The sequence below is a fragment of the Eretmochelys imbricata genome, chromosome 9, assembly GCF_965152235.1.
Source record: "Eretmochelys imbricata isolate rEreImb1 chromosome 9, rEreImb1.hap1, whole genome shotgun sequence".
Classification (NCBI taxonomy): domain Eukaryota; kingdom Metazoa; phylum Chordata; order Testudines; family Cheloniidae; genus Eretmochelys; species Eretmochelys imbricata.
In genome coordinates this window covers 82,429,989-82,455,182 of record NC_135580.1, presented here as the reverse complement: position 1 = coordinate 82,455,182, position 25,194 = coordinate 82,429,989, and the positions used below count along the sequence as shown (strand labels likewise).

The window sequence follows — 25,194 nt, the reverse complement described above, 5'->3', positions numbered from 1 at the left end:
CTAGTGAGAAGGCAAAGTGTTTCCTTGAAGTCTGTATGATTTAAAATAAAAATGTTGAACCCAGTATAAAGGTATATGAAGCAGGCAGGTGTGAATTGCTCTGACAGAACAATGCTTAGTTTATTTTTCTTGTTCCTTTAAATTTCAGCTTCCTTCTCAGGAGCCAGCATCTTTTCTTTGCACAGACTTCAGAATTGAAGGTCAGGAAGCAAATGGATATTCAGGATAAAAAAACATCATGAAGTGTTATCTGACTGGAATCCTAACGTTCTAGACTGATTGTCCAGAATACCTGCTGGGCGGATCTTTCAGGGCTTTACAAGTTCAGGATGTTTTAAAGTTAATGTCTGAGCGGAGCAGTTTCATAGACAGTGGGCCAGGGCAGACTGGCTTGAATATATCTATATATAATTGTGTCTGTAATAGGTGAAAAGTGTTGGTGTAAATGCATTTCCACAGTCCTTTCCATTGCTGCAAACATCTGGCACTCTAAATCTCAAAGTACTTCAAGCCTTTATATTCCCAGGCAGGCTGTTTATCTTGGGCCTGATTCTTCAGCCTTTACTCATGGCGAGTAAAATGTACATATAAATCAACAGAATTTCTTGAGTAAGTACTACTCAATGTGAGTCAGGTTTGCCAAATCAGGGCCTAAATTGGAAGAGCCCTTTGTGTGTATGTGCAGTGTATATTTAGATAACATGCATATACATTTGCAACTGTATATGTGCATAAAATACCTGCTCATGCTGGCAGAAGCAAGGTTAAAGAATATGCCAAGGCCACTGATGCTTCTGTCTAGAAATGCATCATCCTCAGTACGATTTTGAAGTTTACTGGCCTTCAAGCACAATCCTGTAGCAGGTACTCAAATGTTATATTGTCTAAAATTCCCTTTAATGACTTCATTTAATTCCTAGGCCTAATTTATGGGAATCTAACAATCACATAGAGCACATTCTTCTTCCCTCTCCCACCAGGATCCACATTTTACAAAGGTTTTTAATCACTGTTTTCAGTTCCCCATAAGCATTGATCTAGAAGCAGGTAAATTAGAAACTTGCATTGAATGTATGGCTCCAGCAAGTGTGATTGGAGCCTCAACCAAGATGGTTTTAGCCCCATAATGCTGAACACAGCAGCTGATGTATTATATTAGCTCAAACTTCTGCCTGATTAAATGTATTGACTGGGGCTGTAAAGATTTTTTCAATACCAAGCTGTGGTCATATTTCCCAGTTACTTTGCATTCCTTTGACTGCACATCATTGTTCCAGATTTTTTTAAGCTACTTTTGCAATCAAGAATTTTATACTAGGTAATGGAATTTGGAGTTTTTGGGTCGTAGATGTTATGTAGTTCTTAGTGGTAGGTCTTAATTTTCTCTTTCCACCTGTAAGATTCAGGATTGACAGCTCCATCATCATCCATGCTGGAAATCAGATGCTTGTTTCATAATAGTAATGTATGGACAATACTAATATTAGTCCTTAAGCATAGGTCATAAGATCAGTCATTATGCTCACTATATACCATTTTAGATACTTTTTATTTAGTATCAGTCTTTACTTTCCTGTGGACAGTTCCTGAAACAGCAAGTATGGATGTGATGAGAAACTGCTTGATAAATGTTCAGTGACAAAGGCCTTGTCTACAGAATAGACTTTTTCCCCCTGAGATTTCTCTCTTGCTGCTATGAGAGGAGGATATACCAGTGGTAGCAGCAGCTGGAAATTGTAGGGGAAGAACCTGGTGTACATAACACTCCTCCTCCCACCTTCTGTCACAGATTATAAATCACTGCTTTTGGAAGAGACGTCTTTCATCTCTGTATTTAAATCCTGGAGCTGGTAATCGAACTCTTGCTTTCAGCAGCAACATATTTTACAAACACCCAATTTAACTCCTAGAAGCTGGGGTAAGTGGGACTGCAGAACACATCCATATCCTAGTGTAGGTTCTCTTCTCATCTCTTTTTTTGAGTGTGTTAGCTAATTAATTTGTACATTGTGCAGATGGGACCTCAGACACCTCTTTTGGTAGCTGTTCTGTTATCAGGTGGCTCTCAACATTTTTTTTTATCAAATCTGAATCTGCCTTTCTTTAATTTAAGCCCATTACTGCTTTTAATACATTCATAGTCAACTTCTGTAAAGGCTTGCTCCTTTCATTACATTATTTTCTGTGAAATACTAAGGAAAGATAGCCATGAAATCAAAGTAATTGCCTAATCTCATACAAAATGTGTTTAAAGGGAGATTTTCAAAGGGAGAAATGCAGTTAAGTGTCTTAACTCCCACTGAAAATTAATGGGAGTTAGGTCCTAACTGGTGTTTGTGCCTTTAAAAATCTTCCCTTAAATCACTACAAACTCTTTAAAATGCCCTATGTATAAAAATGTGAAGATAATATGCCAGCCTCCTGCTACAATCCTTATCTGTTAGCTTGATTGTATCCTTCAGAGCAGGAAGAACAGCACTGTAGCCAGACCCACATGGAACTCCTGGAGTTTTTTAGGTAGGTTCTTATATCTCTCTTGTTTTGTTTTTCTGTTTACAGCCATCTAATTCTTTTGTTTCTTGCCAAAGCTAACTGTACAGTGGTAGCAGGAGAGTATTTACAAGGTGCTATAGAAGCTGCTCCTGTTTGCTCACTGACTGCAGCTCTGACCTTCTTCTTTGAGTAGACCACATCAGGCTGCATTTCCTGTTGCAATTATCACTAAAATGGCAGGCCATCAGTGTTTATACAACTGTCCAATTCATAACGGGACAGTCTGAAGTAATTTCAGGTATTTTGAAATACTGTTTTGAAATCTCCATGCTTAATTTACATATTCTAATTTAAAAAGCTATTCTGTAGCCAGGTAAGGCTGCAGGTCTCCTTTTTAAGATAACTTGGTGACTGTCTCCTGTCCAAACAGAAACTGTTTCTTAGCTCTTCAAAATCTACTTTTAAAAATCAGTACCAAGGCTCAAAACTAAATGTGCTTAGAAAATAAAATAAAATGAAATCAATGCTGAAGTTCAATCCAAGTGAAGCGTGACAAATATAGTACAGAGCAGGAATGTCTGAGTGACAAAAAAATCAGTTTTCAAAATAAACCTGTTTGCTTTTAGAAGAAATGGTCATACTATGATTGCAAATCGAATTTGTGGATGCTGCAGTCCAATGCAACAGAGTGGAGTTGTGCAAAAACTTTACATCCCAAGAAAGAAGCTGAGTACAGAAAACTGTATTGAACATAATTATGCCCAAAAATGGAGAGATACAGTGTGCCTTTATTTCCTTCCCTAGAGATATTCTGCATCTGCCGCCTTCAAGGCTGCATGTAGATGAATAACCAGGCCCTTTGGGGAAGCCTAGCACTTCATACAATATTTCTACTTAAGTTTCCCTGCTTTGATGGTGTGTCATGACTACAGATCTACTCCTAAGGTCACAGAGGATGACATACTAAGAAGTGTATAACTCGGTCGGTATTTTTCACTATTAAAAAGGATTCTGTCAGCTTGAAATCTAGTCACCATAAAAATTGAGTTAAATAGTTTCGACACTACCTGTGATTTGTTGTGGTTTTACAGTCAGGTTCCTATTTATTTTGTAAAGTGGTTTTTTTTTTTCCCCCTTCCTTCCCTGTTTCTGTAGGAAAGTCGTGCACGAACATCAGGGGAAATGCACTATGCACACAACGCTATCAAAAGCACTAAGTGCACTGAAAAAACAGACTGTTGGTAAAATATTCAGCCTGAAGTGTGATTTTTAACATTCTGATAGCCCTTTAAATTTAAGGGTGCATTTTCTCTTTCACTGGTGCTATTTGCTGGGCATATTTTTATGCTGCATCACAGAAAGAGATGTTTAAGTCCTATGATATCATCAGGATCCAGTTGTGTCTCTGTTCTTGCCAAGGAAAAGAATAGGCTTCACAGCTGTAAACTGAATCCCAGAAAACAGGAGTTAAAGCTCTATTAAACTTTTGGAGCACAATCCTTCTAGCAGGTCCCAATGTTTATTTTTAAATTGTGTGAATGCAATATTCCTGAAAGGTGCCAGATTGATAGCCCTGCACAGTGTGCTGTTTAGCCACAAACTGGTGGCAGCAGTACAAGCTTTCCCGAAAGGGAATACCTCTGGGGCTAAAATAGCTGGCAGTCTGCTTTGAGAAATGAAGGCTTGAATGGACAGAGAGGCAAGTTGCCAGTTAGTGCTCTCCATGGTGGCTTTTTGTGCTTTGGATGTGGAAACTGAATTGAAATCACTGAATTCAATTTATGTAATTCACCAAACAGCCATCAGAGAGTAATTTTTAGTCACAACCAACCTGGACTGAATTCAAACCAGAGACCTAAAGATGAAAAGCTTAACAGGGGTTCCTAAAGTCTCTTTGGAAATGTTAAACACTAAACATTAATTTAGCTCAAAGTCTAAAAACTTGGGTATTGAACCTCCCCATGCAAAGCACGTTCCCCTGTTCCCCCAGCCCCAGATCCATTTTATACTGACTGTGGTGTTCATATCAGATAGGAAACACATTTATTTGTCCTATCCTCCTCTTCCTCTCCCCTCCCCCCCCCCCCCCCAAAAAAAAAGAATGACCATACTTATAAACACTTTCCCCAGTGAATGTCACCACATGCACAAAGAATGCTGTGGGTGGATTTTACTGTAATATGAATCATTCCGTCAAGCTGCCTGTCTCCTATGAATAAGAGTCCAAAATATCCCACTGACAATTATCCTCTTTACATTCCAGATACCCTGCTTTAACAAGCAGGTAAGGCATCATATTGATGTCTGCATAGGGTGTCTTGTGACAAGGCCTCTCCTTGGCCAGTGAGTTGCTCTCCAAGGAATTAGTGTTTGTAAGCATCTCTGCACTGCAGTTTGTTTTGTAAATTTGGACTCTTGCTGAATCAGTGTAAGATGTTTTTGGAGTAGAATAAGTTTTTGTATTCCTTTAAACAGGAATTCAGTTCTCTACATTTTTAATAGACTATACTTGTTGCATGTAGGCGTACTGTAATCAGTAAGGACTAGGAAGCTTTCTATTAGCATGATAGTGTGATGAATGTTTACTTGCCAGAAATGGCCAGAGCTGTGGTTCAGCAAAATATACAGTGTATTCCAAATGTAGGAGGTGTGTATTCTGGCACAGGCTGAAAGCATAATTTTGTACCAGTTACAGGACTAGCTGCATAAAGTCTGTAACACAATATGAATGTAACCTGTCAGGAAGTACTTCCTTTGTATCTAACGATGTGGATGGAGGAGTTAAGATTTTAAAGATGCATTCAGGGAACAACTGCCTTCAGTACAGTTGTTAAGCCAGCACAGCAGACTTGCCATTCATATGGCTGACTGTTCCACAGAAGTGTTAAAGGAACTGATCATTAATAATTGTAAGCAGGTTAACAAAACATTGCTGGACCCTTGCCTGTTAGGCCTGAGTCAACTCAAAGTTACACATTCTCTTTTTGTGTCTGTGGTACAATGTTTTGAAACTGATCTACTTGAAAAATGTCTTGTTCTTATTGGTATTTTTCAGTTGTCAGCAGGTGTTCTGATGCAGAACATTTCAAACTGAGGTTTTTTCCCACAAACCATCAATTAAAGCATTTGCATGGCAGAGTTGCTTTTTCATTAAAACTAATGTTCTGTTAGCAGCTTGGAGGGTGGCAACCAATTCAGACATGGAGCATTAGATATGTACTTTTCCTGATCATTTCCTCTTATTTCATCTCGTTTCACTTTTTTGATAATTAACAGTCCACCAAGATGATAGCCATTTGTTCATTTTAGTTTTTACAGGCATTCTTATTTCATTTTGTTAAAGAAGAATACGAAGTGAGAAGAGTTTTTCTTTCTGATCACATGCAAATGACTTACAATTTATTATTTTTCAGCCAGCTGCATTTTTTCCTTTAGTTACTAATACAGAGAGTGGATGGAATGGGCTCTCAAAAAATGTCGTGCAATGTAATTTCTTGGTTTGATGTCAATTATTTGTTGATGGGTATCTTTGCATCATCCTTGTCATTCTGATTTGTTTTTTTGTTCAGTGCAGCAAGATCCAATTTTCTATATCTTCTTTTGAATGCTTAAATATTTTTTTAAATCCCTATTTTACTGTTTTCTGTCTGCAATTTGGAATGTACACATTGAAATTTTTAAAAATGGTATTAGGTTTTACATTTATATTTCAAGTAAGACCAAAAATCTTTTATGCCTGCAAAGATGCGGTTTAAAGTATTCATTCTATATCAGGATTTGAGGTTTGCAGCAGCATCTGCAGTACAGCTGGTATTAGAAAAATGCATGATTGTTAAAATACACAAAATAGAAAAGGGTCATTCTTGTTCTTTTATTCCAGTTGTGCTTAGGAAGAGGCATTCTTTTTGCACTGGGTGCTAATATCAAACAGCCCATGTAATGCAAAGATGATTTTACTAAACAGAACTTTTTTGCTACTTTGTAACTAACTTTGCATTTACTTGTGACCAAATCCTATACCAAACCTGGACAGACAGAGGTGTCTTTCCCCCACTCGCAAAGCTGTAGAGCCTTTGCAATGTATTATCTATTACACACCTGCATGGAAGGAAAGCACATAATCTGTATCTCTGTGTTTTTCTTTCTCCTCTGGGCCCTGGTGCTCAGTGAGCCCTAAAGCTGTTTTGTGGTGCATCTATAAATGGAGCAAAGTCATGACACAGGCATCTGGTATCCTAACTGTGCAACAAACCACCCTGGTTCTGGTGCAGACAGGGCCTTTCTACAAGGGTGAAGGACACTAAGCGTTTGTCTACACATGAAAGTTATTCTAGAATAAAGTAGGGTGTGAATTTCAAGTGCAATGGCTATTCCAGAATAACTTGTGTGTAGACAAACCCCAAGTACCATAAAAATGTAAGTTGCTTCATTTACGCAGGGAGCTTTGATTTTAACTTCCGCCAGTTCTTTTGTAAAGTTTTCAGTGCATCTTCATTTAGGGATGGACTTGAGCCATCATTTAGTCAAGGGAGATCCTCCTTCCCTAAGTTTTTAAAACAGGAGCATTTTAAAAATAACTTTTTTAAAAAATTCATACTTACCTGTGAGCTGTAAGCAACCTACATGTTGGAGTTCACTTTTCATTAGTTATTTTGTTTAATATTTTACTCTACTTCAAAATCCATTTTGACTGGTCAGCTTCACTCCTTGCTGCACAGGCATGGGTTTTGTTTGCTGGGGAAGGTGTGAATCAAACTAAACATTTTATCCAAACTACTCAGAAAGCTTTGCTTGGGGAGAAAACCTACTGTCACTCGTCCCCTTCAATATTAACAACCAGTGCAGAGAACTTTCCCTTTGCACTAATGTAAACTGGCATAGTGAGCCATATCATGTCAGCAACTTTAAACGGGACTGCCATTTGATTTAAATTAGTTCTGCCTTACATATACACACTAACTTACTTGCTGGCACAATATGGCCCTACGTTCATACCAGTAAGTGTGGTTTTTTTGCTTTTTTTGAAATGCATCTTGCAGATTCAATGATTACTGGAGTGTTCAGCTAAGACTGTGATAGATTGGAACTGCATGAGGTTTTATCTCTCACACTTCCTTATGTCAACAGGGGGGCCAAATGTTTTCCATAATGTTATGAAAAGTCTGACAGCATTGGGAATGTTTTTGCGCAGTTTCAAGAGTTTTTATTAGCGATGCTGGCATTGGCTTTTAGTGTCAAATGGATTTTTACAAAAACTTTCTGTACAAACCACCATTTTTATTGGCCAACAAACATTCTCTATATTTGATGTGTTAGTAAGTTTCAGTAGCACTTTCAAGGAGTTTTTATGGTTTGAATACTGTATATTATGCATTGTTTTCTACTGTTTGTTTTTTTACTAGAGAATCGCATGGTTTATACTGTATTGCAGTAAAGAACTGCATTAAAATTGTTTTAGCTTTACACTGATGTTGATTATTGGCCATAAGTTAGTCTAGAGCACCATTTCACAGGCAAGGTCTTGTAAGCCTGAAACAGCTGTCTGAGGACAGGAGGGTGTGATAGCTCATCCCACCTAGGTGAGGTTTGAGAAGATCTCACTGCTGGAGCTGCGCACATGGCAAGCTCAATTCCTGCCTCCTTTGCCCTGGTGAAGGGATACTTGCACCAGCTTGTCTTTTTGAGAATTCCCATTCCACCCTATTACAGGCAGGAAGCTTACCAGTACACCACACTACAGCATTTATGTGTTGGGATATTTTTTGGATGATATTAAGCACCATGTTAAGGTGAGGTACAAGTTTTACAAACAGGCAATCCAGTTGCTATCACTTATGTGTGAAAAACTTTTTTTGCTTCTCTTTCCAGAATCAACTGTTCGCGCTAGGTATTCCAAAAAATTACAGTAAGACAAGACCCTGTTTTGTTGTGCACTTGAAGCTGACGGACTTAAATATTTTACAGTAAAAATTACACACCAAGAAGCTAGAACTACATTTAAAGTGTGTCAGAGTTTTAGCTTGTGTTTAAGAAGCATTTAGACCTAATTACTGGACATAAAATGCAAGACAGCTACCAACATAAACCCCTTTCTTAGGAATGCTGGCTGATAGATAGGGCTAGAAACCAGGCATCACTTCATCTGACAGTTTACTTATCTTTAAAATGGTTAATTAGAACACATATGTAGCTTAACACATAGGGGTTTTAATAAGGCACAACTGCTAAGTATTTTGTGTAGAGATTTTTTTTTGAAAACCGTACTGTTGCCATCTTCAGCACTAGCCCTTTGAGCATTTTCACTACAGCAGCAAGTGGGTTATGGTGGAAGGTTTCTTTATTTTTTAGTACCACAGAGCTTAATGAGGCACCTACATGTTTTACTATGTGGAATTAATCCATAAAGAACAATGACCTAAAAAGAGTTGAAATCAATGGCTGTGGGCACCATCCAGGGACCAGAAATCTACCTCTGGTGCTAATGTCTATGCAGAGTTCCTAGTGCCTTCATGATTTTTGAATTAGTAAAATAAGCTGTAATGACTACACCAGCACAATGAAAACTGTACCAACATAAAATGAAATCTACACTGCATGCTTTACAGCATGATTTTATTTTGCTATTGCAAACAGCTATAGAACAGGGTTATGAAAGAATAAATAAGTTAAAGCACTGAGTGTGTAACAATTTCCAAAAGCTCATTAAATAGCCTTTAGTTTATAATAATTGAATGTTCTTCATTATTGTATTTGATTCAATTTTCAGAAAGTAACCAAACAAAATGAATGTAGGTCAAATATTTTTCCCCTCTGGCCAATAAAGATTTTAAATATGCCTGCAGCCAGCCCTGCTACAAATAATAAAACGTAGAAAAAACACCATTGTAATATACAGCAACATATTGACATAACCAGTTTGTGTTAAGTGTCAGTCCGTTCCAAAATACTTCTGTCCAAAGTGTGTTGGTGCAACAGGATGAACTTCTGTAGTTAAAATTGTGATCTCTGGGAACTCCTGGATGATAGATTTGGCACCTTTTAAGGAAGAAAGAAGAAAATAGTTGAAACTACACTTTGTAGTTCAGTCCAACACCTACAGGATTTTATAATCAGTTGAGCAGAGGTTGGTCCCCTGTAGTTACCTCACCTCCGCTGTTTGATCCACTTTTTGCATTTACACTGGGCTTGTGCAGGGCTGAAATTGTGGAAAAGCAGCATCACTTGCCCCACAACCTCAGCCATGCAGAACACAATGCCATCCACAGCCTCAGAAACAACTCTGACATCATAATCAAAAAGGCTGACAAAGGAGGTGCTGTTGTCGTCATGAATAGGTCGGAATATGAACAAGAGGCTGCTCGGCAGCTCTCCAACACCACTTTCTACAAGCCATTACCCTCTGATCCCACTGAGAGTTACCAAAAGAAACTACAGCATTTGCTCAAGAAACTCCTGAAAAAGCACAAGATCAAAATCACACACACACACACCCCTGGAACCCCGACCTGGGATGTTCTATCTACTACCCAAGATCCATAAACCTGGAAATCCTGGGCACCCCATCATCTCAGGCATTGGCACCCTGACAGCAGGATTGTCTGGCTATGTAGACTCCCTCCTCAGGCCCTACGCTACCAGCACTCCCAGCTACCTTGGAGACACCACTGGCTTCCTGAGGAAACTACAATCCATCGGTGATCTTCCTGATAACACCATCCTGGCCACTATGGATGTAGAAGCCCTCCACACCAACATTCCACACAAAGATGGACTACGAGCCGTCAAGAACACTATCCCCGATAATGTCACGGCTAACCTGGTGGCTGAACTTTGTGACTTTGTCCTTACCCATAACTATTTTACATTTGGGGACAATGTATACCTTCAAATCAGCGGCACTGCTATGGGTATCCGCATGGCCCCACAGCATGCCAACATTTTTATGGCTGACTTAGAACAACGCTTCCTCAGCTCTTGTCCCCTAAGGCCCCTACTCTACTTGCGCTATATTGATGACGTCTTCATCATCTGGACCCATGGAAAAGAAGCCCTTGAGGAATTCCACCGTGATTTCAACAATTTCCATCCCACCATCAACCTCAGCCTGGTCCAGTCCACACAAGAGATCCACTTCCTGGACACTACAGTGCTAATAAGCGATGGTCACATAAACACCACCCTATACCAGAAACCTACTGACCGCTATTCCTACCTACATGCCTCCAGCTTTCACCCTGACCACACCACACAATCCATTGTCTACAGCCAAGCTCTGCGATACAACTGCATTTGCTCCAACCCCTCAGACAGAGACAAACAAACACCTACAAGATCTCTATCAAGCATTCTTACAACTACAATACCCACCTGCGGAAGTGAAGAAACAGACTGATAGAGCCAGAAGAGTTCCAAGAAGTCACCTACTACAGGACAGGCCTAACAAAGAAAATAATAGAACGCCACTAGCAGTCACCTTCAGCCCCCAACTAAACCCCTCCAACGCATTATTAAGGATCTACAACCTATCCTGAAGGATGACCCAACACTCTCACAAATCTTGGGAGACAGGCCAGTCCTTGCCTACAGACAGCCCCCCAACCTGAAGCGAATACTCACCAGCAACCACATACCACACAACAGAACCACTAACCCAGGAACCTATCCTTGCAACAAAGCCCGTTGCCAACTGTGTCCACATATCTATTCAGGGGACACCATCACAGGGCCTAATAACATCAGCCACACTATCAGAGGCTTGTTCACCTGCACATCTACCAATGTGATATATGCCATCATGGGCCAGCAATGCCCCTCTGCCATGTACATTGGTCAAACTGGACAGTCTCTACGTAAAAGAATAAATGACACAAATCAGATGTCAAGAATTATAACATTCACAAACCAGTCGGCAAACACTTCCATCTCTCTGGTCATGCGATTACAGACATGAAAGTTGCGATATTACAACAGAAAAACTTCAAATCCAGACTCCAGCGAGAGACTGCTGAATTGGAATTCATTTGCAAATTGGATACAATTAACTTAGGTTACCTTGCATAATTACTTAGCCACTCCCAGTCTCTGTTCAAGCCTAACACCCACCCCCCCCCCCCTTCCTCATACATTCTTGTTAAACCCTGGATTTGTGCTGGAAATAGCCCACCTTGATTATCATACACATTGTAAGGAGAGTGATCACTTTAGATAAACTATTACCAGCAGGAGAGTGGGGTGGGGGGAGAGAATAACACCCATTTTTTCATGGTTTGTGTGTATAAAAATCTTCTGTATTTTCCACAGTATGCATCCGATGAAGTGAGCTGTAGCTCACTAAAGCTTATGCTCAAATAAATTGGTTAGTCTCTAAGGTGCCACAAGTGCTCCTTTTCTTTTCCGCTATGTCTCTGTTTGAATTTCACGAGTAGCCCTGACAGGCATTAAAATTTCTTCATCCTCCCACCCCACTAAACAGAAACCAAAAGTCATTCTCAAAGCCCCAGAAGTCAGCAGAGTAAGATGGGACCGAATTCCTTTCTTAACCAGTCAATGCCACTGTTATTCACAAGGGATCGCTATTGAGTCATATGACATGCCCTTTAACAGAGTGGAAAGGAAAACATCAAATTGAACCAACGTCTTTCACGTCACATTTTATAAACTACCATGACCACCTGTTGTTGTTTTGTTTACATTTTATCCATTTCTTTCCTCGATTTATGACTTTTCTCCCACTTCAGTCCCCAAATAAGACTACATTAAATCAGCTCACTGGAACTCTTTTTAAAATCTACTCATTGTGTACAGTTCTGTGTTGCATGAATAACCTCCTCCCAACCTATTCCTTCAACTTACCATGAGGTGTGGAGAATAGGCTTAGTAGGATAATGACACTTGGTTGAACGCCATGTTCTATAAGAACTTTTACAGCTTCAATGACAGTATTGCCAGTGCCTGGGAGGAGGGGAAAAACAACACTGTCCTTATCAGAAAGACTTTACAAGTCACTTGGAACTAGATTAAGCAGAATTCACCTTCAGAGGGGATTAGTGTACCACCAATACTAGCGTGTAAGTAAACAGACGGAATATGTCCCTTTTCTGCTGCAGAACAGACCACTCACTCTGTTACCTATGGCAGCTTCGTGCCTTGATGACGCTACTGCAGCTAGGCACTAAAATACTGTATTAAGGGCAGGTTTCAGAGTAGCAGCCGTGTTAGTCTGTATTCGCAAAAAGAAAAGGAGGACTTGTGGCACCGTAGAGACTAACCAATTTAAATAAATGGGCTAGTCTCTACCGTGCCACACGTCCTCCTTTTCTTTTTGTATTAAGAGCCTGACCCAAAGTCCATTGACATCAATTGGCTCTTGGTTAGTCCCTCTGGCAAGAAATCACAGTTGAAACAGAAAATGACAATCGAGTTCCTTGTGAAGGAGGAGAATTAAGTATTAGAAAATTCGCTTCAGCCTGACGTAAACTCTACCAGCTTCTGAGGCTCTTTGGTGGCATTAATTAATTTAATTTTGAAATAATTTAATATAAACTGTTAAATAGAATTTTTAAATGTAAAATTAGCGTTAACTAGTATTTAATTAATTTGAAATTTTAAAGTGTTTAGCATGCAATAATAGTTCTAAATCTTTTCTACACTTACATACTAAAATTTATATATTAAAAAAGCAATTTACAGCAAACCCCAGTTCTCCCCCACCCCACATACACAGTGGGTCATACTCAAGCAATTTGCACCACATTTATTTTACCTCATTAGATATCGCCTCAACGTGTGTATTTTGAAAATAATGCCTCAACAAGTAATGCAGTTTGACTAAGGACTTGGCTACACTTGTGAGTTAGAGCACATTAAAGCAGCCCCGGGCGCCCAAGCTCCCTACCCATCCGCACTGGCAAGGCAGGTAGAGCGCTCTGACTCCACGGCTAGAGCGCTCCTGGTACTCCACCTTGGTGAAAAGATTAACGCTTGCTGCGTCTTGACTGAAATGTCCGGGCGTCAGTGTGAACGAGGTGTTGCATTACTGCGCTCTGATCAGCCTCTGGAAACGTCCCATAATCCCCTTAAGTCATGTGGCCACTCTTGTCATTGTTTTTGAATCACTACAGGAATGCAGATATGCCCTTTGAAAGCTCCGTTTCTGACAGTCGGCTGCTTATCTGCTCCGAGACAAAGCAACCATTAGTGTGGAATGCTGAGAGAGAGAGAGAGGCAGGGGGGGTCTGCTGCTGTCTGAACTTACAAGACAGCATGCTGACATGCTCTCTGCCCCCCCAAACCCCCTCTCTCTCCCCCCACATACACACAACACACTCCCTGTCACACTCCACCCCACCCCACCCCACCCCCATTTGAAAAGCACACTGCAGTCACTTGCATGCTGGGATAGCTGCCCATAATGCACCACTCCCAATGCTGCTGCAAATGTGGCCACGCCAGTGCGCTTGAAGCTGTCAGTATGGACAGACTGCAGTGCTTTCCCTACTGCGCTCTCCAAAGGCTGGTTTAATTCAAAGCCGTCTACGTCGGCAAGTGTAGCCATGCCCTAAGGCTTATTCTAGCCGAACTTGATAAATTCTCTGCTGTGTTGCTCAAGGCAAGCTAAAATCCTACTAGTAGTCACTGACATTCAGGGAATTTTACACAGAACACCGATTAGTCAAACAATATTTAACACTAACAATTCTCTAAGACACTCACTCAGTATTGGGTACATGAGAAGAACTTTTCTCCTGTAAATGTCTGGTGGAAACTTGGCATAGTACACTTTGGCTCTCTGAGTCTCTTCGTCGCTCTGTATCAGGATTTTTCCTATTCGGATGGATCTGCAGCAATCCCGTAAGCCTTGTTCCATTGCCTCTCCTTCAGTTTAGTAACAAGAACAACAACAAAAACCCTGTTACACATCAAGGAAGAAAGCACCACAAGCTACTACTAGTAAAGGATATTCAATATTTAACTGTGGTAAGGAGATTATTAAACCAAATGACTAAAATCACATTAGATTATTAACTGGAAGTTTTCACTCTGCTTAGATAATGAAGTTAGCCTGATCAGTATCACTCATTGGTCCCAAGCACTAACACAAGGCTGGTTTTCAAGGATATAGCAAATCTAAATCTAAAATATAGCAAAGTTTCCTACAAACATTTTGATCATTCCTAATCAGTATGAAAAACCGCTTTGAGTACTGAGAGGGAAACTCATCTGCAAATCTCTAGATACTGATGCATCATCATGATACTATAGTGGGGACAGAAAACACTGCATCAAGTGGATTTCAGCCTCTTGCTGTTAGATCTTTAAGAACTGTTGCTATCAAGCTGCTAATTAAGTTAGACAAAAAAACCCACTAGCATTCCCCAGAATGTGCACAATTTCTACCAGTAGCCACAGTTTATTTGGAGAATTGTCGGGAGGGGGAAATTAATGGAAACAAGGATGGGGGTTTCTAGAAGCAAGGAAAGAAGGGCAGGCCTTGCTCCATTTGAATGTCCTTGACCTAGAACCCCTTCTCTAGCAGCCACAGGAAATCCCCAGCAACTGTTCTATTTCCTAAGGGCTTAATAAAACACATTACTTGATAGTGGTTGGGTGTAAGCTTGGTTGGAAACAGGACACTTATGAAGAGAGAAGAATGGCAGTTGGAGGACTTTGGTGAATTTTGTTCGTCAGAGTAAAAGGGGTTGTTGCTGTTCTTAAAAGCAAGGTGTTAAAGAGATTTAAAGAAGAGCTTTAAACACAGACGCATTAAGAAACCATGGCTTACCACTTCTCATTATGCTGACTCCACAGTTTCCCTTCTCAAATTTCACTCCTTCATACTTGTACCCTGTGGGAGGAAAGACAGACCTGATGATCAGTGGAAATCATTGTGTCTTTTTAACCCATTTGGTGCCCCTTTAGGTTATAGTCTTAAATGATATTCCCATGAATGGAACTAACATCTCTCTAAGTACATACTGTATAAAGAGGAGCTACGGATGTATGCCATACTCTGCGTGGACCAATAGTATGATAGTGTGCCAAATACTATGGGCCTAAAAAAGTGATGGGCAGAGGAACAAAAATGTAAGCTGGCAAAGGGCTGGTAACATGGAGTTTAGAGGAGAGCCTTCCCTGCTGTAGGATTTTAGTTTAATAACTCATATTCTGGGCACACTTCTTATGAAGGATGCCATACAAAATAAAGCTGAATGGTAACTTCAGAAGAAGTCAATGGTTACAGGCCAGTGCTGTGGACAGATACCAGAAATATGAAACTACTTGAGTTATTTGATTTGTGCAAGGAATAACTGGAAAATACTATGCGAGTGATGGGGTCAACTGACAGCCCTGGAAGCTAAAGTCCTTTACTTATTCAAAGAACAGCTTGGACAGCAGGGCAAGCTTCCCCTGCCCAAGCATTGTGCTTCAGTCTTAATACTGAGGCTGGTGCAGAGTTCAGTCTACACCTGTGGAGACTGAGGGAATTATGTGTAATATTTTTTATAAATATCAAAAGCCCCTGTGGTTCTCTGTGTGACGTTACCCAGCCTGACTGCCAGGAGATAAATCAGAAGAGGCTGTTCAGAGGGAAGCAAACAAAAACTGAAATAATGTCCTTGAGGAAACACTGGGTGAGCTGTTTATTGGGAAATAGCCTGGATGAAGCCAGGAAGTGGGTAAGCAAGGTTACTCTTCCCAAGGCTCAGCCTAGCGTCAAAGGAGATGCTAAACCTTAAAGATGCCAGCCTCGGGCAGGAGGAAGGGTTGAGTGAGTGGCCAGAGGCTGCCCAATGAGTGTCAGCAACAGCTGCCATCCTGGCAAGGGAGGACAGATGCAGAAGAGACATGCTGCAAGCATGACAGTCTCCTTCTCCCAGCCAGAGATGAGGGTTACTCACAAATGCGGGCAAAGAAAGATTATGGTACAGGTAAGGGAAGATGTGTATAGGACTCTGTTGCATTAACTCTTTGCTGAGGGTGCTATGTTCCTTTGGGGGTAAGAATACTTAATGCTTTGTTTTGGAAAAGCTGCTGTTTAGTTGCTTTAACTAGTAAGAGGGTTTGAGAGCTAAAGTGCTTATAGGTGCCAAGTGCTGTTGGGTCTGTCACATTAACACAGTTGGGAACACAGAGATCTGGTCGGAGAGCGGTTGGTCCATGTGGTGCCATCCAGAGTGAGCTGCAGGAAGCCAGGCCTGTCACCTAACAGGAACATTCAAGAGGTCTAAGGCACAGTTTGCTCTATAACCATGGCAATGGCCCAGTCAGAAGTCCTTGGGCGTTCTTCTGCAAAGGAGCTACCAGCTGCAGTTTGGAATACAGCAAACTCATTTCACAGAGGGCACTTAACAAACAGCCTTCAAGTGGAGTCAGTTGCTGATCCATGTGGACTGGATTTGAATCCAGTGTTCCAGAGGAGAAAGGCGACACTTCTGTTAAACCAGTAAAACAATGTTCATCTGTATTACTTTTAAAGCCTCTTTCCCAAATTCTAGCTAATGCTACACTGTTTCCTGTTTAACCTGTCTTGCCTGTAACCCCATATTTGGCTTCAACAGGAACAAGCCAAAATGATTCCTATGGGTTCTCTCTAGTGTTAACACATAGATGCTTCCCTGATGATGCAGAAACTAACTTCCTGCTCCTCTGTTATCACTGCTATCTGGTCCCCAGTTGAAAGCAACCAGGCACAGAGAATTTTGCAAGACCTCTTGAATTTGCCTAAATCCCCCCAACTCTCCTTAATGGGTAAGTAAAACATCATCAGGGTTATTTTCATCATCACAGTAAGGGCAAGTAAGCAGATCTGGCACCTGGACTGGTACATTTTCATGATCATTTTGCTAGACTGATTTAAATTCTTACTAAATAACTCTTGTGTGTCTTGCTGAAGTGTATTAGCCAGTAAAGTTTGGGTTTGTTAAATGTCAGGAAGCAGGGCCTGACCTGAATGTTCAGCTGAGTCAGCCTCACAAGGATTCTAAGTTCTACTTTACATATAGTATGAAGCTTCTACTGCCAACCCTACCAGCTGGGGAGTAAACTCCCAATTACCTGTTGGAGTGGTCACTGTGCATTCTGTATATGGCAGCTGATTTAATCCCTCTTCAACCACAAGTCTGATCTGTAGAACCAAAGGAAAGCATCAGCTTAGAGAGGTTTCTTACCCATCAAGGTAAGGTACTGTATTCTAGTAGTTTTACCAACATACAGTGAACATGTCAACAAGGTTTTCCCCTTGCCAGTTTATTTTCATATCCCTATCTCCGTTCAGGAGCTGCAGTGGGCTGCCCAGAACAGCCTGACCCGCAGCACTGTAAACACAAAGCTAAGTTCCCCAAGGCAAATCAATCAATAGAGAAATATCATCACCCCTCCCTTTGACACCTATCAGTTGTCATTATTATGGGATGCTCTGCAAAAAGATTTCACGTTCACAAACATGGCCCAATTTCAGCAGGTATATCTCTACAGGAGACAGAGCCAGTAAATTCCACAGCCTCAGGTGATCTGAAAACCCCTAGTCCTCCCCCAATGATAGCTCTGTAGCTGTACCCCAGGCAAGGTTATTTAAAATGTATTAATCTGACCCAGGGATGATTTCCCATGAAAGGAGCTCCAGGTATTAAAGATTTAGAAAGTAGAGCGAGCCAGCAATTCAGAGCCCAGAATGCTCAAAAAAAAAAAAAAAAACCCAAAGCCAAGCAAAGATGAAAACGTATTAAGCAAAAGTCACTGTATAATGATAGAAGTGAGGCAATCTCTCACAGGACTGAGCACATAACTTATCCATTGACCAAAAAAATATAAGGTTCATCTCTACTGTTCTCATTCCAGGAACAGGGCAAAACCCACCAGAGGAATCTTTTCTATCCTTCCCTCTCAACCCAGTTCCCAGTGCAGACAGACTGTCTGTTTAAGGGAAGTTCTTCAGTTGCAGTCAGTGCCAAAGGCCTTTCGATTTATTGTCACGCCAAAGAAAGTTCAGTAATTTTATTGGCATGACAAGGTTGATGAGTGTTCTCAAGCTTACCATCACAAGAATTTCAATTCGGAGCAGAGTTTTATAGTGGGCCACATTCAGAGATGATGGACAGGTTATGTCAGTGAGTGAGTGGGTCAGAGTTGGTGTAATTCACACACCCAGGGGCCAGAAGACAAGAAAAGCAATTAGCAAGATGCTGTAAGTAAATGTCAGGAAAGATGGATACTTTCATTTTTCTCCCTGGCATATAAATGACACCAAACTGCATATCAGGAAGTGGGTCCTACTGAGTCCTGCACCTCCATTGGCATCCCCTGTGAATTTGGCCCAGTGTGTCCATCTCTAGTTTGGTAGTTACAGCTAACAGGAAGCTGTCACTGCCAACTTACTCCCTTTTTTAAAGTGAAGTTTTCTTTCTTGCTCTTTACTGGCACATTCTAATCCTGACAGCTTGAAGGAAATATCACTTGTATCTGGTTGTGCTGTTTGTGGGAAGATGCATCTTTTAGTACTCTTAAACCAAGATGCACCAGGCTTTGAACGTACATGCCTAGGACCGGGAACAGAAAGAGGCAAAATAAATTACCTAGACCAGGTATGGAAGGCACCCACCAAATGCTGATTTCATGTTTACAGTGCTAGCACAACTCACTCAGAGACTTAGGTTATGTCTACACTATCAGGGTGAATTGACCCAAGTTATGCTACTCCAGTGTGAATAATGTAACTGGAGTCGACGTAACTTATGTTGGCTTACTGCAGTGTCTACACCGCGCTGGGTCAACGGGAGACACTTTCTCGTTGACTTACCTTACTCCTCTTGTTCCTGATGGAGTACTTGGTCGAGTCCCGCTAAATCGACCCCCAGTGCATCGATGGCAGCAGTGCCGATCCCGCAGTAGTGTAGACATAGCCTGAGTTCTACTTTGTGTTTGAGTCCAGTGTCTCCAACTCTTCAGTGGAAGAGACTGGAAAGCCCTGCAGTGTTCTCCAGCAGCTCCTGGTCTGCTCCCAAGGCTTTTCAAAGAGCCTCTACTCAACCTTTTCAGACCAAACATCAATGTTTTGATATTTCACCACCAAAGCTCTAATCCAAGTCTTTATAATGCTCAGATCATCTTCTTAGGCCATTATTTTAACCATGTGCCTCCACTAGCTTCCCCTTCTCTTCTACAAACACCAGATTTGTCCTCACCATCGTGTTTTAGCTGCCTGACACACCCTTCACAGATGCATTAGCACATCAGTGACAGCCACCTTCCCTCTGCCAGCCTTTCCACCTATTAGTCCCATTCTCCCCATAGCACCTTTGCACACACTCTCATGCTGCCTATTACGTATGGGAACAATTGCATGAAAAAAATCTGCACTGCTAAATTTATCGGCCTTCAAATCTCTCCCTGTGACTCATCTGCTGTGACCCTCCCAGAGACTGCTAGCAGCCAGTGCCAAGCAGGCAAAAAGCTAATCTCTGCTCACATCCAATCCCACCTCTCTGTTTATTTCATCCATCTGTTACATTTTATCATTTGGGCAGGGACTGGCTTTTTATTAGGTTTGTAAAGCACCTAGCACAATGGAGCCCCAATCTGCCTAGAGCTCTAGGCACTACCAAAGTACAAATCAAACAATAAAATATACAAAACAAGACATCCCACAATCCTATGCACGGGTTCTCCATTTCTTCCCTCTTCTTAGGAGGAGGAGGGACCTGATACCTGTCTAACGAATGTCAAGCCTGTTGTATGACCAGCAGGTAGAGGCAATCCTGTGAGCAGCAGCTCTAGATCTGTAAATGTGCAGGTTAAGCAACACTGGACTCCAGCACCATGAGCCTGAGTTTGGCTCAGTGACTGGAAAGTTATAGCCTGCAGCAGTGAGGAAGTAGTTTGTACATCCCTAAGACGGGCACAACACGTCCAGGAAAATATGAGAGGGCCCAGGGTGAGGACTTTCACACTGGGGAACTGCAACAGGGGTAAGTTAGGGTAAATTAAGGTTTTCTCCTGCCTGTCTTGCAATAGCCATTGTTTCCCTTCTATCAAAACTTTAGCAACATATTTTTGACCCATCTTCTTTTTTGAAGTGATTTGATAGGGGAGGAATACCCCTTTGAGAGTAGGTCATGATGGGAACCCTCTGCAGGGTAAAAAATAAAGTGCTTTCAGAAGGAGCTCAGTGTGGTAGAAACTCTTGTAGAGAAAGCACCCTTGATGGAGAGAACCAAGTTCTGCTAATGTTCAGTACGGTTTATCTTTATTGTTTGCAAATCTTGACTCTGCGTATAATAAGATTTTGGGAATCCTGGGAACCGTGACAAATAGGAACACTGAAATGGAAGTGACCTAGAAATAAGTCTTTCACATCCTGTGTGTATCTTCCACGATTGTCCTTATTTGCTTTATTAACTGTCACAAATGTGTGCTTGAAACAAATGACATTTGTTGGAGACTGTGACGTTACACCCCATATTCTTCATAGAAATATGGTTATGATATGAATATGGCATAAGTAAGATAGTTCATGTTAGATATCATTGGAAAGGTTATGATTTAATGAATGTGATTATCCAATTTGTATGCCTGTATCACAGTATTAACATGTTAGCAGATTGAAGTAAAACCCGTAGGCTCCCTGGTAGTGTTACTTTGACCTGTTAATATGTACAGGTGAAGGTAAAGGCTCTTGGATTGTTATTACTATTATTTAGTTGTAATATCGTGTAGTCATGGAACAGGACCCCATGTTCAGGCCATTAAAGATCCCATGGCACTTTTAACAAGAGTATGGGTGTTACTCAGGGAAACTGGGGTAGGCACATCTATGTTTCCCTAGCATTCTCAATTACCTACAAGCTTTTCACTTCTGTTCTAACATAGTAGTGTGTGCTGTTAAAACAGCTGCTGCATTCCACAGGTGGCTGAAGGTATTTGTGAAATCCTTTGGCATGAAAGGCATCTTATACAAAGACATTAAGAAAGTTACTGTCAAACAGCATTCACAAATCGCTCCCACCCGATGACACTCCAGCATCAAAGTCCTGTTTAACACAAGTGTCAAAGCACAGCAACAACAAGAAGAAATTCTCCACCTACCAGACGATCAGCAGAAAACACGAAGTCCCCTCTACTGGCTGTCCTGAAAAAGGTAGCAAAAGTGCTAAATTAAATTGTGGAATAACTTTTATTTCGATAACACTGATAAATAATTCAAGGATAGTACACTGTACATAGCAGGAGTTCTCCACATAACTAATTTCTACTGGATAAAACTAATTGGAATCTCTTGATAGTGGGTAACTAATATTCAGGGAACATAAAGCTACAGCCAGGCTTGCCTCTTACTATAGGCTAACATTTTGCAGTGCTTTGCCCAAAGCAATTAGAATATGAAAACCTAAGATTGCTATGTAAGCTTTCCATGGGAAAATCTGACCTTGCTTCCACTCCATCCTAGCAGGCCACCCAAACTATCATGTGTTCACTTCTTGAATTTACAAACATTGTGCTCAATATCCTGCGTCCAATCAAGTCAATAGCCAGAAGCATTGTCATCAAATGGGAGCAGTACCAAGCCTCCAGCGCTGAACTAAGAATCCAACTGTCTGTCTGACAGCCCTAAAAAACCCCAAACAAGCCATCAGAATATCATGTACAAGCACATCTTAGTACTACATGCAATTAGTTGCAGCTCTCTCTAAATTTCCATAAAGAAATATTGGCACCAAACTCCATATTTTTGCAATATTTTACTTGAGGGTTTACCTGCATGAAAGTCAGGAAACTTGGTTATTCCCAGAGCAACTGGTGACTTGGCCACATTAAAGACATTGTTTTTAAAGGGACAGTGTCAGTTTGTCTTAATTTCTTTCCCCATGTTACCAATCTTATACTAATAATAAGTTTATTTAGTTTATCACATCGCTGCTATTTATTTTTTGGCTTTCAATTATGCAGTGAACACAGACTAATCACTTTCTGGTTCTCTGGCATTAAAAGGAAACCCAAAACTTTTTTTAAAATGGCTTCAGGTAAATCTGCACAGTGTTCCTCTGATAATTCTTGTGATTTTACAATCATATTTTGTTTTTTTAGATTTTGATTAATATTTTGTTCTTTGGTATTAATTAATTATTGGGAAAAGGGGAGTGAGCAGTGAGATCGCAAAACTTGCAGATGGCACATCTAGGTTCTTCCATACCATGGAATCTAAGAGGATCTAGGTAAGCTAAGTGACATAATGACAGATGAAATTCAGTATTGACATTCAAAATGATGCACATAGCTTATTACATTAATTATATTGACTTGGGGGGAGACCTGGGTCTCACTAAGCAAGCAGTGTTTGACTGCATAAGAATAGAGAATAATTCTGAAAATATGGCAGACCAGTGGTACACCCTCACCTGTGTTCAGGCCTGGTGACCCGATGTCAAAAATGAGAGTAGACTCAGGAGTAGACTCAATATCACAAAGAAGAGAAAATATATTGAGGCAATACTGCCAAGTTCCTCTTGCTGTCAAATCTAGAATTAAGGCACTGAGTGTATTTTAAGTGTCTGCCCTGCTAGAAGTGGAACATGCAGGGGATGCCACCCTCCACTGCCCCCCCCCCAGCAGTGAAGTCATCTCACTGATGTGTTATGCACTGCTGAGTCATCCGGCTTTGTACAGCAGTGAGGAGCATATACCCTGCTGCTTTACTGTCTTCAGTTCTATATTATTCACTCTAAACACCTCAGGGAATAAAAAGCCTAAGTAGAATACAATAAAATGGTCACAAACAAAAGCCACAATAACCTTTAAATACCTACACTTAAATCCTGCCTCGTGTTAAGTCTGGATTTTAAACAATACAGACACACTACTGATCTAAGCTAACGAAGTTGCTTCTATGGAAACCAGAGATCTTGGGTGCACTAGACTTGATTTTATTGCAAATTGCAATACTACAGGTTTTAGCCTCCAGATCACTCAATCTAATTTATCCCTGTCATGAATGAATGAACTTTTGTGAGATGATTTTTATAGTCTCACCAGTACAGAGCTTTAAACAAGAGACTACAGCAGTGTGCTCCCACATAACCAACACTGAAATGCACAAGTACATTCTCCATTAGAGGGTTCAAAATTCACATCCATTAGACTTAAACTGTGGGCAACCACCTCTAACTAAACACTGGAAAGCTTGCAAAACTGAGCAAGTTTGCGAAAACATCTTGGATGTAGAGATGAGGAAGTGATATGGAACCTATCCTATCCCCCAGTCTCCTGCACACGTGCCCAACTCCTGTTAATATTAATGACACCTACATAAAGGAAGCAAAAGGAACATGGACAGCTCTAGAGAGAGAAGTGGACTAAGTCAGTAATGACGATTTGGTGGACTAACATATGCTATCTTATCCAGTATGAGGCATTAGAAGGACTAGTAATAATGCCAATTACTTTAACTTCCTTAGGCTTCAGGGGCTGTACTGAAAACAATGCCAGGACAACACCCTGGTGATGGCAGAAGAACCTAAACAGAACAGAAAGGAGAGAAATACCCACCGGCTATTTGTAGTGATAAAATACATATATTTAAGACTTCATCTTGCAGACACAAGGTTTGTCCAAGAATAGTCACTTGCCAAACGGGCCCAAATCTTGGCCCTCCTGTGCTTTGTCACATGCCGCTGACCAGAGCGCCACAGTATGGCATGACTCCACGGATACAGAGCTTTGTAAGTATCCTAAAAGGGGGAACCCATGAAATGCCACCCAGCCCACAATGGTAAGAGCTTTTTTAAAGTGTCTTGAGATTTTGCCTGATTTTCCCCACCATATTTTGCAGCAGATGCCAGATAGTTATTGCAATGCAGGATTGTATTAACTTCCCTGATTCCTGGAGAGAGGGGAGAAAGACTTATTTGTGTGAGCTCCCACTTCCCCAAGCACCTCCCACCATGGAATGAACACAGAGCCCCACTGTGCCCCTCTTCTGCACTAGCCCCAACTGTCCTCAGGATCCCACAGGCTAATATGGAACTAACCTGTGTCAGAGTAAGAGACTATCCCACCCCTGCTCCCGAGTAAGAGCCACAAACTGCCTCACTCAGCCCTATATCTTGGTCACTTCTCTCTCATCCTGCCCCTCCCAACTTTGTGGCTTTTTCATACTGTCCCAGTGCCTCGACCATCTGTCTTCTGGTGCATTAAGCAAACACACCTCCCCTCTAAGACTTCTAATTGTGGTGCTATCTGCTCATTTTTATACTACTTTCTATCTAGAGAGAGATCTGAAACAAGACGTGATCTGGATACCCTGTAAGTGAGCCAATTTTTCCTTCCTTCCTAGCATTGTCTATTGATGTCTCATTATGATATCCGTATCAAGCAGACCAAGCTCTTGGCAGCAAGCTGTAAAGCTCCATGCCTATCCCTGCTGCATCCATTCTTAAGAGGATTTCCAGCACTACAGTTGCTTAAAAAGACCAGACAAGATGAATTATGCCATTCCCAGAAAAGAGCATCACAGCAAGTTCTAGTCCCCCTGTGCCTAACTGTTCCTTCTCCCCTATGTGATTTAGCAGTGAACATTTTAGAATCCTCCTGGATGAAAGATTATTGCACCCTGGAATCTCTTTCTCCACCACTGAAATGTAGCTGTCTTTCTCAGATGGAATGTGGCAATAAAACTGCTGCCATTTTTTCCCCTGTGAAAGTGTTAACAAA

General features: G+C 41.1%; 2 protein-coding genes across 2 annotated transcripts in view; one reads left to right on the top strand and one right to left on the bottom strand.

Moving 5' to 3' along the window:
• ZDHHC15 (zDHHC palmitoyltransferase 15) overlaps window positions 1–7,956 on the top strand; it is a 40,651-nt gene extending 32,695 nt beyond the window's left edge. The window contains exon 12 of the mRNA XM_077825795.1: window positions 149–7,956. The gene's annotated coding sequence lies outside the window, so the exon portion shown is untranslated. The remainder of the gene's footprint in view (window positions 1–148) is intronic.
• Window positions 7,957–9,072: 1,116 nt separating this feature from the next.
• The window catches only part of UPRT (uracil phosphoribosyltransferase homolog), a 28,392-nt gene continuing 12,270 nt past the window's right edge, over window positions 9,073–25,194 (bottom strand). Inside the window, exons 2-7 of the mRNA XM_077825797.1 lie at window positions 21,574–21,616; window positions 17,548–17,617; window positions 15,275–15,337; window positions 14,206–14,367; window positions 12,346–12,444; window positions 9,073–9,528 (exon numbers count right to left, since the gene is read on the bottom strand). Coding sequence (XP_077681923.1) covers window positions 9,422–9,528; window positions 12,346–12,444; window positions 14,206–14,367; window positions 15,275–15,337; window positions 17,548–17,617; window positions 21,574–21,616 — 544 coding nt within the window. The 3' untranslated portion in view covers window positions 9,073–9,421. The remainder of the gene's footprint in view (window positions 9,529–12,345; window positions 12,445–14,205; window positions 14,368–15,274; window positions 15,338–17,547; window positions 17,618–21,573; window positions 21,617–25,194) is intronic.